The sequence below is a fragment of the Cyprinus carpio genome, chromosome A22 (assembly GCF_018340385.1).
Source record: "Cyprinus carpio isolate SPL01 chromosome A22, ASM1834038v1, whole genome shotgun sequence".
Classification (NCBI taxonomy): Eukaryota; Metazoa; Chordata; class Actinopteri; order Cypriniformes; family Cyprinidae; genus Cyprinus; species Cyprinus carpio.
This window is the reverse complement of record NC_056593.1, coordinates 2,367,653-2,382,382: the sequence shown is the minus strand read 5'-3', so window position 1 is coordinate 2,382,382 and position 14,730 is coordinate 2,367,653. Positions and strand designations below refer to the sequence as shown.

General features: G+C 33.8%; 2 protein-coding genes across 2 annotated transcripts; one reads left to right on the top strand and one right to left on the bottom strand.

Annotated features, from left to right (window-relative positions):
• The first annotated feature begins 491 nt into the window (after positions 1-491).
• LOC109084401 (kelch-like protein 23) lies at positions 492-3,545 on the top strand. Its single transcript, XM_042711645.1, has 3 exons — positions 492-1,629; positions 1,951-2,359; positions 2,840-3,545. Exons 1-3 carry the CDS (start codon positions 678-680, stop codon positions 3,144-3,146), a joined length of 1,668 nt encoding a protein of 555 aa, XP_042567579.1. The 5' UTR covers positions 492-677; the 3' UTR covers positions 3,147-3,545.
• cers4a (ceramide synthase 4a) lies at positions 3,217-14,101 on the bottom strand. The gene is made up of 11 exons (XM_042711648.1): positions 13,567-14,101; positions 12,092-12,271; positions 10,299-10,416; positions 8,790-8,908; positions 8,643-8,700; positions 7,492-7,542; positions 7,096-7,188; positions 6,884-7,012; positions 4,913-5,019; positions 4,650-4,806; positions 3,217-4,580 (listed from the first exon to the last, which is right to left on the bottom strand). The coding sequence occupies exons 1-11, from the start codon at positions 13,572-13,574 to the stop codon at positions 4,392-4,394; spliced, it is 1,209 nt and encodes a 402-aa protein (XP_042567582.1). The 5' UTR covers positions 13,575-14,101; the 3' UTR covers positions 3,217-4,391.
• Between the last annotated feature and the right edge of the window lie 629 nt (positions 14,102-14,730).

Below are 14,730 nucleotides of genomic sequence, written 5' to 3'. Positions count from 1 at the left end.
AGTCAATAAAACACACTAAAATATAATGTAAACAAGGACAATACTTTTGGTATTTTAATGAACAAATTGAAATGAAAATATTTACATTTGTAGATTCAACAACAACAACAATAAAAACAACTGATACAATCTAAAGTTGTGGTTAAATGAAATAATTATATACAGAGTTTAATAGTAACAGTTATTAACATAGTGTTTACAAATCTGAGCAAGATAAAATAATGCAAGTAAATGAAATAAAAACACTAAAAATACACAGTGGATTCTTTAAAGTATTTCATCTCTTAAGCTATATAGATGTTTGCCACAAAAAAGTTCATTAGCATTTCCCAAGATAATATACTCTTCACATGGGTAAAGATATTCAGCTGTTCAACATCTACCACTTGTGGTACTGACTTGACAAATCTTACGTAGATACACATTACAAGCCTTGATGTTTTGATAGATGTCAGCCTTTAAGTATATAACTGAACAATCCTAGAAAGAAATATTTACAGAAGCCTTTTGTGTGCTTTTTGAAATTGGGTCTCTCTAGCACTTTAACAGATATTTTTAGCTATATGCTTGCCGACCCCATTCCCATGGAGAGTGAGTGACAGGCTAGAGCAAGGATATAATTGTCACATGACGCACTTCAGCAGAGAAGTGAGTGTTGGGAGGGGGAGTGCACAATCATGGCTTGTGCAAAGCAAGACATAGTTACCTATGACCAGAGCTTAGGAGCTGAGAAAAACTTAGCTGAGGAGGATCAGGATACTGTCAGTGTTGCTCCTGACACAGTGCTCCAGGTGGAGGGGGAGATGTTCTTTGTGAACCGCGAGCATTTGGCCCAGCTGAGTCCCTACTTCCGAGCCTTGTTTTTTGGCGGCGGTCGTGAGAGCACCAAGAAGCACATTGAGATTAAAGGAGTTGGACTTCAGCAGTTTCAGACTCTAATGGAGTTCACAAAGAACTTGAAGCTGAAATTAGACTGCAAGAATGTCCTTGAAATTCTGGAGGCTGCTGACTTCCTCCAGTTGGACAGGGCTCGGTTACTCTGCTGTAAGTTCTTGGAAAGGCAATTGCATCTTAGTAACTGCTTGGGAATGATGGCCTATGCTTGGCAGCGTGGCTGTCTGGACCTCTATGCAGCAGCAAGGGATGTCGTCTTGACCCACCTACCTGCCTTAGCCTCCGAGCAAGACTTTATGTTCCTTCCCAAGGAAAGCATTGCTGACCTCCTTGCTAGTGACAACTTAAGCATTCCCAAGGAAGACCTGGCTCTTGACGTGGCCCTTCGCTGGGCAACGTTTGACCCAAGTCGGGAAGAGGACTTCATGGAACTGGTGGGTCTGGTTAGACCCGAGTGCTTAAGTCTTCCCTACATTACTGATCTTCTGTCCAAGATAAACAGTTCAGACCCACGTGCCAAGCTCATTTGTAGACTGAATAATAACTTGCCCAACAGTTGGTCTATGGGCAGGTCCATCCCTAGAGCCCGCTCAAGAGAAACTCTGTTTGTTCTCGGTGGACCGCATGAGCAAGAAACACAGTTGCTGTATCAGTTTCACCCCTACAGTGGAAGGTGGCAATCCCATCCACCCTTGCAAAAGAAGTGTCTCACAGAGTACTCTGTGGCTGCAGTAGGTAACGACCTCAGCTGATCCTATACATTTTAACCTGCCACAAGTCGTTAGCATAATAATCTACCTGGATCATGCTTGTTCAGGTGTTGCATGCTCTTTCCAAAATTAAACTTTTAAGTCAGGAGTGCCGAATCCTGTTTCTGGAGCTCTACATTAATTACCCCAATAATATCTGTTTTATAACAATAATACTTGAACTAAACAAGATAACAAGAATCATCAATTGTGCATTTATAATTAATTAACTTAATGTTAACACAAACTGAAAAATTAATGATTATTTATACTTTCCACACCATCTAAAATATTATTTCTTGCTCAGGGGAAAACATAGTAGTGACTGGAGGCTACTTCCGGGATGTGTTATGGTATAGTGTGGACTGGGTGAGCATTTACGAGCATGGCGACAAGCGATGGGTGGATGGCCCGGGGATGCAGAAGTCCAGGCACAGCCATTGCTCAGCAGCTCTGGAGTTCCAGGTGTTTGTGTTTGGCGGTAGCATGGATGAGGGACCTGTGGCTGACGTAGAGAGGCTGGTTTTGGGAGCCAAGGAATGGGACACTGTCAGCCCCATGGTGCGGGCTGTGGAAAGGGCAGCCACTGTCACTTTGGGGACTAGTATTTATGTGGCCTGTGGTCTAGATGAGAATGGGGATGTTTACAGTGGGATTCAGAGGTACAAGCCAGAGGTTGATCAATGGGACGTGGTATCCTATTCTCCGTTTCCACGGTGAGTAAACTAAATTGTGTCCAACTTGTTAGAGATGGTCCTCACTGCAGAACACAAGATCCAGGGGGCATGGTTGGATCCAGAACCAACTTCTCCCACCTTACATATACCTAAACCTTCCCATCTCCACCCCCTGATCCCTAAACACTCGATAGATGTGGATCCAACCACACCCCCTAGATCTTGTGTTCTGCAGTGAGGGGCTACTGATTTGTTATGAGCCAAGCTTGATCAACTCTGACCCTCAAGGTTCACTGCCCTGCAGATTTTAGCTCCAACCTCAATCAAATACATAAAAGTCTAAGCATAGATTGTAGGCAGGTGTGATTGGCTCTTGAGTTTAGCTCCAACCCTAATTAGAGTTGCCCTCCTTTACAAGGCAATTCTCTGCACAGATGCACAAATAGTCTTGTATCAGTTTTGCACACTTTGGTAAACCCAAGTAACATCTTGTTGGATACACGTGTACTTCTTTTCCAGTTACGACCTTCTTGCAACTGAGCTCAATGGTGCCCTCTATCTGCTGGGAGGACAGGCTCTACGTTTAGACATCGACACAGACGAGTGGACTGTTCTTCAAGAGGACTGTCTGGACAACAAATTCTTCACAGGCTGTGCCACAGTGAACGGGCAGATTTACATACTGAGTGAAAGGAAGATAAACAAAACGTACCCAAACATGATTTTACTAGACCCTTACACTGATACTTGCTTGGAAATTGAGGATAAAATACCCTGTCCTGTCCCCATTAGAGGTTGTGTCACAATGCATATCAGTCCTTTCTAAAGCCATAACATCAACACTAGTCTTTCATGCAAAGTATTAAACCAATGCAAAAACATTTTGTTGAGCAAAGTTGAGGATAATCATATTCTAAAACATTTTTATTGTTATTCAAAAGGTCACAGAGAAAAATAGCAGACGAGAAGCATGTATGCAACATTACCAGTATTGAAGATTACAAGAATATATTCCTCTTCTGTCATTGTTACAAGGTATATAACAACTACAAAATGTTGCATTAATAAACTCAGATCATGGTAAATCCCAATAAAAAGAGGAAAATCCATACAAAAACAATCACAGGTCTTTCACAAGTTAAACAATGTAAGACAGACACATAACTTTTAAATGAAAGGTCAGTTATGGCTACTGTGCAAATTAACTTTCCAGCTTCATCTATAACAAAAAAAAAAACTCTGCCTTCAGCCCTTGAAGCAGATTTAATATTCAAGAAATCAAGGGGCCTACACAGGCACCCTCAAATTCAACTACCCCCTTTGACTTTAAAGATTTCGAGGCACATGCTCCGGTAAGAAATCATCTGATTCCTCATTTGGTAAGGCAATGCGCAACAAAAATCTTATAAAACACAACAAGCTTTAGTATTTCCTTACAACAAAATCTTTCATTAGCAGAATCCCAAAGACAAGTGGACATTTCACCACTAGATGGCGCCGTAAGTTTTTCCTAAAGGTCCACCAATGCCCATTTTGAAACCAATAGCCACTGCAGAAAATTCATAAATTCCACACAACTATCTATTCTTTTTTTTCTACATAAGATTTAAAAAGAATGCATGTAAATGATGTGGGTCTCTCTATTCAGGATTGCTGACATATTATGTTAACACACCACTGTGTAATGAATATATATAATGAACATTTGCAGCAAATTAGTAAACTAACTTAAACAACACTTCAACAATTAATACTTAAAATGTCCGTTTATGAACAATTTTTATGTACGTTAATTTATTTAGAGTTAAAGTGCTACTCAACCAATGCACTATAATTAATTAGACTAACTTTAAACAAATTAAAGTTTAACTTATTTAAGATATACTCCAATGGTAATGTAATAATACAAATAATACAGTATTTTTTGTTTTACGCAATCTACTGACTACGCATTATGTTTTCACGCAACCAAAACATCAGCGGTCTGAAATAACAGTAGGACCTTGACAAACAAGGTAAGCCAAGAAAGTTGGAGATGATTTAACACGTTTAAATACTTAAAGTAGTATTACTATCTGGCTTTCGGAGTTCTACTATTCATTTTTCGCCTCTGATTCGTTAAATTGTTCAGAACACAGTTATTGGCCAACGATGCCAATTTTGAGTTAAGAGCACCCTTTTTCTGCTCCCAGTTGTGTTCTTCTTCTCCACCTTCTTCATCAGCTTCACTCTCTTCATCACTCCGTTCATCGCGTTCCACTTAAAAACACACTTGTTTTAAAACTTAGGAAATAGCGGATAACCTCATTAATAAACTTAAGATACTCACTTTGCCTAAAAAGACAAATTTGTGAACCATTCGAAGAATCAACCAAGCCCAGAAGATGTGCAAGGCCTGCAGAACCAGCAACAGGCCATTTAAGAAATAATAACCAGGGTACGGAGGAAAGACGTCCAACGAATCCACCACAGCTGTGTAGACGATTCTGGAAATCAACCAAAATACGGTTCATAAATCTTGAATGTCTTAGATTTGAAAAGAACATTTTAAATCAGCATTAAATGAAAAATGAAGTCTGATGAAGTTATTACCTGTATGGAAAAACCACGAGGCGAGTTACCAGGAATACAGCGGCGAAAACGACAAACAAGGCATCGCAGGTCTTTCTCCATCCAGCATAATTGAACATCTTGGCAGACTGCAAAGCAAGCAAAAACACAACACTACTTATTTCTTTATATATTGCCTTGTATATGTCAAAGTCATTTATGTGCTTTATTCTGTTTCAATAAAAGGAACTTGCAATATACATATACATGTATTTCCTGGTATTTATTAAACAAAAACAACAACATGAAACAACTTCTAAAATAAATTCCACAAGAATCTGTCAGAATCGTGTATTTCAGTATTTATGTGTTAAAAAACTTCTGCAATAAAGTCTGACTGCCTTGCATGGACTTTGGGAATAAACAAAGATAGCAAACAGAACCATAAAATTGTTGTTTTATTAGTATTAAAACTTTATTTATTAAATGAATAATCACCATTTTTCTTCCATGTTTTAATTTTAACAATAATCCTCTGCTGTGCAGCACTCTGTTTGCCAAAAAAAGGTTTAAATGTAATTTTATTAAAGGACAAATGAAATTAATATTTTATGCCATCATTCACCAGAAAAATAAATAATAATAATTAAACCGTTAAAACTGAATCCAAAATTTTTTAAATGGAAAACACAAAATTTGGTAAAAAAATAAACAGAATTTGAGAAAAAAATAAAACCTATTTCATAGGGCCCTAAAAATGTTAAAACTGTTAAATTATGTCATGCTTTTTCATTACTAAAATTTTATTTAACCATTAAAACAGAGTCCAGAAAGATTAAAATAAAAAAGAAAGAAAGAAAAAAATATATAAGTTTAAGTTTATATATATATATATATATAAACTTTATATTTAACAGTTAATATATATATATATATAGTACAGGTCAAAAGTTTGGAAACATTACTATTTTTAATGTTTTTGAAAGAAGTTACTTCTGCTCATCAAGCCTGCATTTATTTGATCAAAAATACTGAAAAAAAAAAATGTAATATTGTGATATATTATTACAATTTAAAATAATTGTTTTTAAATTTATTATACTTTAAATTATCATTTATTTCTGTGATGCAAAGCTGAATTTTTAGGATCATTATCACATGATCCTTTAGAAATCATTCAAATATGATGATTCATTATCAAAGTTGGAAACAGTTCTGCTGCTTAATATTTTTTTCAGAACATGTGATACTTTTTTAGGATACTTTGATGAATAAAAAGTAAAAGAAAATAAAAATAAAAAGAGAAGCTATGTTTTTACAATATAAATATTTTTGTAATAACAATATACCATACTGGTCAGTAATTTGGGGTCAGTAATTTTTTTTCTTTCTTTTTTTTTAAAATAAAATCAATACTTTTATTCAGCAAGGATGTGTTAAATTGATAAAAAGTGATAGTAAAGAAAATATATTATTAGAATATATATTATTAGAATTTTTTTTTATTTTGAATAAATGCAGTTCTTTTTAACCTTTTATTCATCAAATATATTAGACAGCAGAAACTGTTTCCAACACTCATAATAAATCAGAATATTAGAATTATTTCTAAATGATCATGTGATAGACTGGATGTTACATGTGACACTGAAGGCTGGAGTAATGATGCTGAAAATTCAGCTTTGCATCACAGGAATAAATTATTTTTTTAAAGTATATTCAAATAAAAAACTATTATTTTAAGTTGTAATAATATTTCACAATATTACTGTTTTTTTTCTGTATTTTTGATCAAATAAATGCAGGCTTGATGAGCAGAAGAAACTTCTTTCAAAAACATTAAAAATAGTAATGTTTCCAAACTTTTGACCTGTACTGTATATATATATATATAAACAGAATTTTAAGTATTGAGTCCTGTGAATCCTGAGTGAAGTGAATCCTGAGGTTATGATGAGGTCATGATGTCATCATAGAAGCTCACAGAGTGGCAAATCAGATTCTGAGATTTACCTCCAACAGGAAGTCAGCAGAGTCGTGGACGAGCATCACCAGGGTCCCCACGCGCACGTAGTTCGCGCAGTACGAGAAAGCCATGAGGAGAATGGTGGCGATGTGGTGAATGATTTGCTCTTTGAAGTCCTACACAACCGAAACAAACATACAAGCACGGTTTATGATTGAAAAGATCTTTCAAAGGAAATATTATTTTGAACGAAACTTACTTTGCGCTTTATGTCCACCGATACGCAGAGCAGAAGCGAGAGGTAGAAGGCCAACTCCACGATGTAATACCAGTACTGAGCTCCTGCTACGGCCTGCAGATGAAATCACAAATAACTAGATGTGCACAAGCACAACTATGGATTTTATGTATTAACTCGTTAATATTCAACCAAGTGAAAGGTAAAAAGGTATAAATCTGTAGAACAGAACAGTTTTGATTGTAATATTGCACAGATGATTGGATATATTTCTGGCTCTTGTGAGGTGAGTCTCGGCTGTTTTGATCGGATCGTGGGGTGCGGCGCTCACTAGTTCCTCTGATTTCTGCCTAATCTCAAGTTCCTGGGATTGTTCATCAGGAAGTCAATGTGTGTGGAGAGCCGTTTGTTACGGACCTGTCTTGGGTATCCGCGCCAGCATTCCCGATGATCCCAAAACCACGGAGTCTGAAAAACAATAATGACATTTTTTACTTTGGAGTAACATGCACCAATTTTTTTTTTCATTATATGATTACACATTTTTATGTATTCAGTGAATTAGAAATTAAATCAAACAAAAATATTATTTTGGAGTAACATGCACCAATTTTTGTTTAATACAGGACAGCTTATTTTAGTGTATTATTTGTATTAGATATAATTAAGAATGCATAAAAAAATCTATTTTTATTATTTTTTTATTCATTTTAATATATCTCTTAACATTTTATTTTAAATAAAATAAACATTTAAGCAAAAAATACATATACAAAATTATATATATATATATATATATATATATATATATATATATATATATATATATATATTTTTTATTTTTTTCCCCCACTTTGGAGTAACAGGCAAGGTATAAATATAGGAATGCAAATCTATGGTTATTAAATTATTTTATCTCTATAAATATTTGATTAGAAAAAATAAAAACAAAAACAGAAAACAAAAACAATTACATAAAATATACATTTTTATTATAATTTTTTTCCCTTTGGAGTAAAATGCACATTGCAGGATTGCTCATTTTTATTATTATTATTATTATTATAAATTTAATTATCTATTATTACCACTTTTTTTTTTAAGTAACGTACCAATTTTTGTTAATAACTAATTTTTTGTGGATTAAATATATTAGATAATATTAATAAATATTCATATTACATTTTTCAAAACAATTGTTTTATGTTCATAAGAAGAATGTTTTGTGGATTAAATATATCAGAAAATATTAAGAAATATTAATATTATTTTTTTTAAAACAATTTACAATTTTATTACTTTTATTTTACTTCTATAAATGTTTTATTTAAAATAAAATAAATATTTAAGCCAAAAATTATATCAAACAAATATATTATTATTATTATTAAAATAATATTAAATTAAATGCTAAAAATAAAAACATTTTCTGAAACTGTCAGGCACAAATGGCACCATATTTCTGAGAACATCTCAGTCTTTGATGACATTTACTTCTAAATGTGAGCCTGATGCTGAGGAGAGGACTGAGAAATGGCAGCGTTATGAGAGCGTCTGGAGATACTCACATGAATGAGTGAGACGAGAGCAGCTGAGAAGGCCATGAGATAAAACACAAACCTCCACCTGAGGAGCCACACAGAAAAGCCCATGTTAAAAGCAAACAGATGGTTTATTTTTAGCACACTTCAGAGGCAGAACACGTGTCAGCTTACGAGGCCTCACAGAACTTCCTAGTGTTGCCGGGTCGGTCCTGGTTTCGGCGGTGACGCAGCCAGGTCTGGATCTGGTGCTGAGAGAGTCCACAGTGCTTCTCCAGAACCAGCAAATCATTCTGAACAAACAAACACAGACAGACAGGAAATCTGTCACTATATTATCATATCCCTATAATAAAAAGTGTATGTGTGTGTGTGTGTGTGTACTGTATTTTATTAATTAATTAATAACCATAACCCTGAAAGTATATATATATATATATATATATAGTATCTAAAGCTAAAATGAAATCCAATGACACACACACACACACACACATATGATAAGTTAATGCAAACTAAAGCTAAAATGAAATCCAATGGACATTTATTAATTTGTTTAATATATTTATTTAATAGTATATGTAATGGTATTTTATAGTAATTTGGCCCTCTATAATATCTTCATACACATAAATTAAATTAAATTAAATTTATGCATTTAGCAGACGCTTTTATCCAAAGCGACTTACAGTGCATTCAGGCTATCAATTTTTACGTATCATATATTACAGATTACAGATTACATTTTTTATTATATATTTTTCAATATAATATAAAATAATATAAATATAAATTAATTCTACAAAACAAACACTGAAAATATTAAATTAATATTAATATGCATTGGTAGTATTTGATACAATAAGATATAATAATTATCTAATATTATTAATTATTTTAATTACATAATAAATCTTACATAATATTTTATAAAACTAATAATTACATAAAGTAAATATTATTTTTCAAATATAAAAAACTATTATTATTATTTTATATATGTTGATTATAATAATAATGATGATGATGTGCTATGCTTTTTTCATTACAGGATCACTGACTATTAATAGTTATATTATTATTATTATCTAATATTACCAAATTATTATTATTTTAATTTTTTGAAGTACAAAAGTAATTTTTTTGTTCATAATAAGACAACAATTTTTTGTGTATTAAATATATGAGATAATATTACAAAATATTAATATTAAATATTTAGAAAATATGAAAATATATTTTAAAAAGTATAATAAAGCTCACCTAATATTTTATATGTAAAAAATAATAATTACATAAAGTAATAATACAATTTATAATAAAAAAGTAATAAAAATGATTTTAAAACTATAATAAATGATTATTATTATTTTATAAATATTGAATTTAAAAATAATTATAATAATGTGCTATGCTGCCTTCTAATATACCTAATTTTGGGCAAAATCTAAATCAGCATTGCATGTATAATTCAGAGAGAACAGAATCCCAGAATTCATTGCAACGAATAATAATAAAAAAAGCCTAAAGATGATAATGAGAGTCTAATTTTTTTGGTTAATACTAAAAAAGAGCGGATAAAAACAGTCCGGTTTAATCATAAATGTGCCATTTTCTCCAGTATTTTAGTGCTCAGCAGCTGTACATGAGTTTATGTACAGTATGAAGTCACACGTCACTGACCGGAGACGGCTGCTGCTTCTTCTGCAGGTAAAACGCCTCCAGCTTCGGGACGGGTGTGACCCGCAGACGAACCCTGTCCCGGACGCCCAACCGCCAGCTGAGCGGCAGCGCCACAACCCTGCCACACACACACACACACAGCGGCTTTTGTTATGACTGTGACACTCGAGGGCGCGACACAAGCACTTCTGACCGAAACCCGATGCCGTCTGTAACACAAGATCTTCAATCAAGCGTGACATGCTGCAGAGCGAGATGTGGGCGGCATCTGATGAGCAAACATCAAGAAAGGGCAGGGTCTCGTTTCAGCAGCGACGTGAGAAACAGCTGGCGGTGGCAGCCGGAGGCAATCGCACCCTTTCTGTGTCATATATACGGCAGGCCTGCACTCGACTCGCTCGTCCGGACCTGCAAAGCAACTTCACAACTCTGTAATATAAATATGAATAATCTGTCCAGAGGTCAGATTTCAGCACATAACCAACAGAAATAAGAAAGAGATCGATATGATACATGACAGGAGGTGTATTGATACACATAATGCTGAAGAGCCCCGCCCACAGTGAATTTCATTGGCCAGAAATAGTGCTTGTCATAACTGTGCATTAAATAATAAACATCTTTATGTCATTGTGTCATGTTACACAGCAGTTTCATGTTTATTGCATTAAAAAATTAATCGCATTACTTTAATGCAAAAAAAAAAGATTTTATTTATTTTCTTAATACTTCAACTTCAACAGTGACTTAATACTAAGAATAATAATAATACTTTTTTTGAATATTAATAATAAACTATAAAATCTTTTTAGATTATATTTTTATATTATAACATACAGTAATATAATATAATAACGGAACCCTGCCAATTAAAATAATAATAATAATAAAAATCACAAGCTTGTACTTAAATGAGAATTCAATCAAAAATGCTACATTTAAATGTATTCATTTGTTTGGTCATTTAATTATTCAAAATGATTTTTTTTTTTTTTATAATCAGCTATTTTGGTATAAAGTTAATAACATTTATAAAAGTTATTTGATTACTTAATATATTATTTTTAAATATTATAACATTTAAAATACAATATTTTACTACGATATACTGTTAGGCTACTTTATATTATTATTATATTTTTATCATATCTTGAAAAATATAAAGGTAAAATTGAAAAATTACACACACACACACACACACACACACATATATTATTATATATATATATATATTATATATATATATCTATATATATATATATATATATATATATACACACACACCATGGTAGTATAATATAATATAATATAATATAATATAATATAATATAATATAATATTGTTCAAAATTGCATTTATTTTGTTTATTTTTTAGAAAGACTGTGGGTTATTTTGAGAAAATATAAATTAAATGAACGATTTCGATTCCTATTTGAAACAAATAATTCTTAGTGATATTTGCCCATGAAAAATAAACACAAAATAAACAAACAGTTCTTTAGTAGAACAAAATAAACGAGTGCACTGAGTATCCAGTCGCTGCAAAAAGATAATGGGGATGGTGTAAAAACAGCAGCCTGCACCAGTGGTTTTTGTTACAAGGAAATACTGACAACTAAACCATGAGAAAACAATACTCCACTTTCACACTAAACGTCAGCCTGATATCCTCATTTCAATCCTTCAAAGACAAACTGTTGAATAAATCATCCTAGTTAAAGTTAGAAAGCGTTGCACTGGAGAGAAAACCAAACCGCGCATTAGTTACCCAATGATGTAATATTGATATGTACCTTTCGAAAACAAACCGCAGTGCGATGAAACCCAAGGCCAAGGGCAGCGAGATGAGCAGGTCGCGGGGTACGGGATAATGACTTCCGTCCGCCGACCCTTCAGCGATGTCTTTCCACGTAACGCCAGGAGGAAGCCAGAAATCCTGCCGCCAAACCCACTGGTTCACAAGTTCCTCTAATCTAGACACCAAAGGAGAAAGTCAGAGGAGGCTACTATCTTATTACAGCAGATAAACCATCTACAGTTAAATCTGGTCTGCATGGGACAACAAACTCTCATAATAATAACAATAAATTGTCAGTTTTGGGTGAACTACTTTAAAATGGCACACAGTGCTCTGACAGGTGAGTTAAAATAAAATAAAAAGTAAATAATAATAATAATAATAAATAAAATAATATTTTAAGAAATGTGTTTTCTAAGCAGTGATTAAGGGGTTAAAAGCCTCCGCAGCGATGAGCAATCGCAGTTTTACAACAGATCAGATAAATCTAACTAAAATCAGACTAAAAGTATTGTAAATTTGAGTACTTCCCACGTTAGAAAGGCAGCAAATGAATATATTTAAAACATAAAATAGACAATATTAGCAGAAACGTGTTTTCTTACAGGGTTAAACCGGCGTACGTGACGTCATGACTCCTCAAGATTAACGGTCGCCGTTTTCAGGCCGAATATTTACAACAAATCAGATAAATATAACTAAAATCAGACTAAAAGTATTGTAAATTTGAGTACTTCCCACGTTAGAAATGCAGCAAATGAATATATTTAAAACATAAAATAGACAATATTAGCAGAAACGTGTTTTCTTACAGGGTTAAACCGGCGTACGTGACGTCATGACTCCTCAAGATTAACGGTCGCAGTTTTTAGGCTAATATTTACAACGGCTAAATGGCAATAAAACTATGCGCAGACGCCACATATTAGTCATAAAACAAAATGTAAACAAACCAACTCGCTCATAAATCGAGAAAAGACGATTTTTTTTTTAATCATCTTAAGACAATTGTCAATTTTGACTTAACTGCTGCTTTAAAAATATACATTTTGAGCTCTTGCGATGTGAGGAAGACAGAACTCTTGTCAGGTGAGTTTAAATAAACTAAACAAAACCGATATTGTCATAAATGTCATGAATTTAGGCCAGCGAAAGGGTTAAACAGGCCTGACGTGACAGCGATTGTTTTCAGGCAACAAACCAGAGTAAATCGCAATAAAATTATGGATAGATGCCACACATTAGCCGTACAACAAAATCAGCTCGATAATTAATATAGAAAAGACGTCAGAAATAGACAAATCATTACTGTAATTTAATAAGAACCATAATAATGTTAAATACATTACGTTATAAGGAAAAAATAACGAAAAAACCACCGTCCATACACGCCCACCTCAAAATGATTGAGTATTACCGACTGTACAGTAATATTACATACACGATTGATTGTTTTTAGGATTTAATTACCTGTCCATGCTAAAGTGATGGAGAAGCGGTCGATTAAAGCAGGACACGGGGCACGTCTTTCCGTGTTTTATTCCCGTTCTTTACTATAAACAGCATCCAGCATCACGAGCGCTCAAAATCAAAATGAAAACAAACACAAGCGAATATTCGAGGGAATGCGATGTCGACATCAGCTCGCATCCACCACCCCAGCCTCAGGTTTCGAGTCTTTCGTGTGCTTTCGAGAGTAAAATCGGCCCTGCATTTGTGAAACTATCCCAGAGCCGCGAGAATCCAGGAAAACACCGGAGAAACGGAAGCGTTCAGCAGCAGCATCTCCTCCGTTTTCTCTCCATCAGGAAACATTTTGTAAGGTGCTTTTCCTCAAACCTCAATATAGACGCCCCCTATTGACCATTAGATTAACATACAACAATATCTATCTATCTATCTATCTATCTATCTATCTATCTATCTATCTATCTATGCGTTTGATATACACAACCAGGATTATGCATTTATTACTTTGAAATCAAAAGTCTCAGTGGCACATATTACTTTCCCCTTTTCCTGTTATCTGTTTTTGCCAAGAAAATTGCCTGACAGGTGTTTAGAAGCTCTGCCAAGGAGAGGGTTGTACGTCAGTCCTGTCTTTCTGGCTCCTTACAATGAATCTACTGTTTGTTTTCCAATGGAAGAAAACAACCCTTATGTTTATTAATTGTTCTTCACTATCTCTTGACTTGTTTGGCATATTGTGAACGGCACACAAAAACACAATTTGCACGAGTCATTTCTTCTTGTCTATGTTCAATCTAATGACAGTCCTGGAAATGCATTGCATGTGTTTTATTTGGCTTTTAACATGCGTGTTTTCCCAGACCGCAGAGCATTTAATCTAAATGCAATATAAGTGGCTAAAAGCCAAAGTATGCGTTACAAACATTTAGGACGGCTATAATGTTGTACATGATGACACACAAAAACAACAATAACAACAAACACCACATTCTCCCCTCTGCTCTTATAAAATAATATATAAATAAACAAACCATAAACAAACACTCTTGCAACTGCCTAGCAACCAGGCAAAACACTCTAGCAACTACTTAGCAACCAATCAAAACAGCCAAGAAATTACTTAGAACATAGCAACCAGCCAAAGCTCTTTAGGAGCTCCTTAGC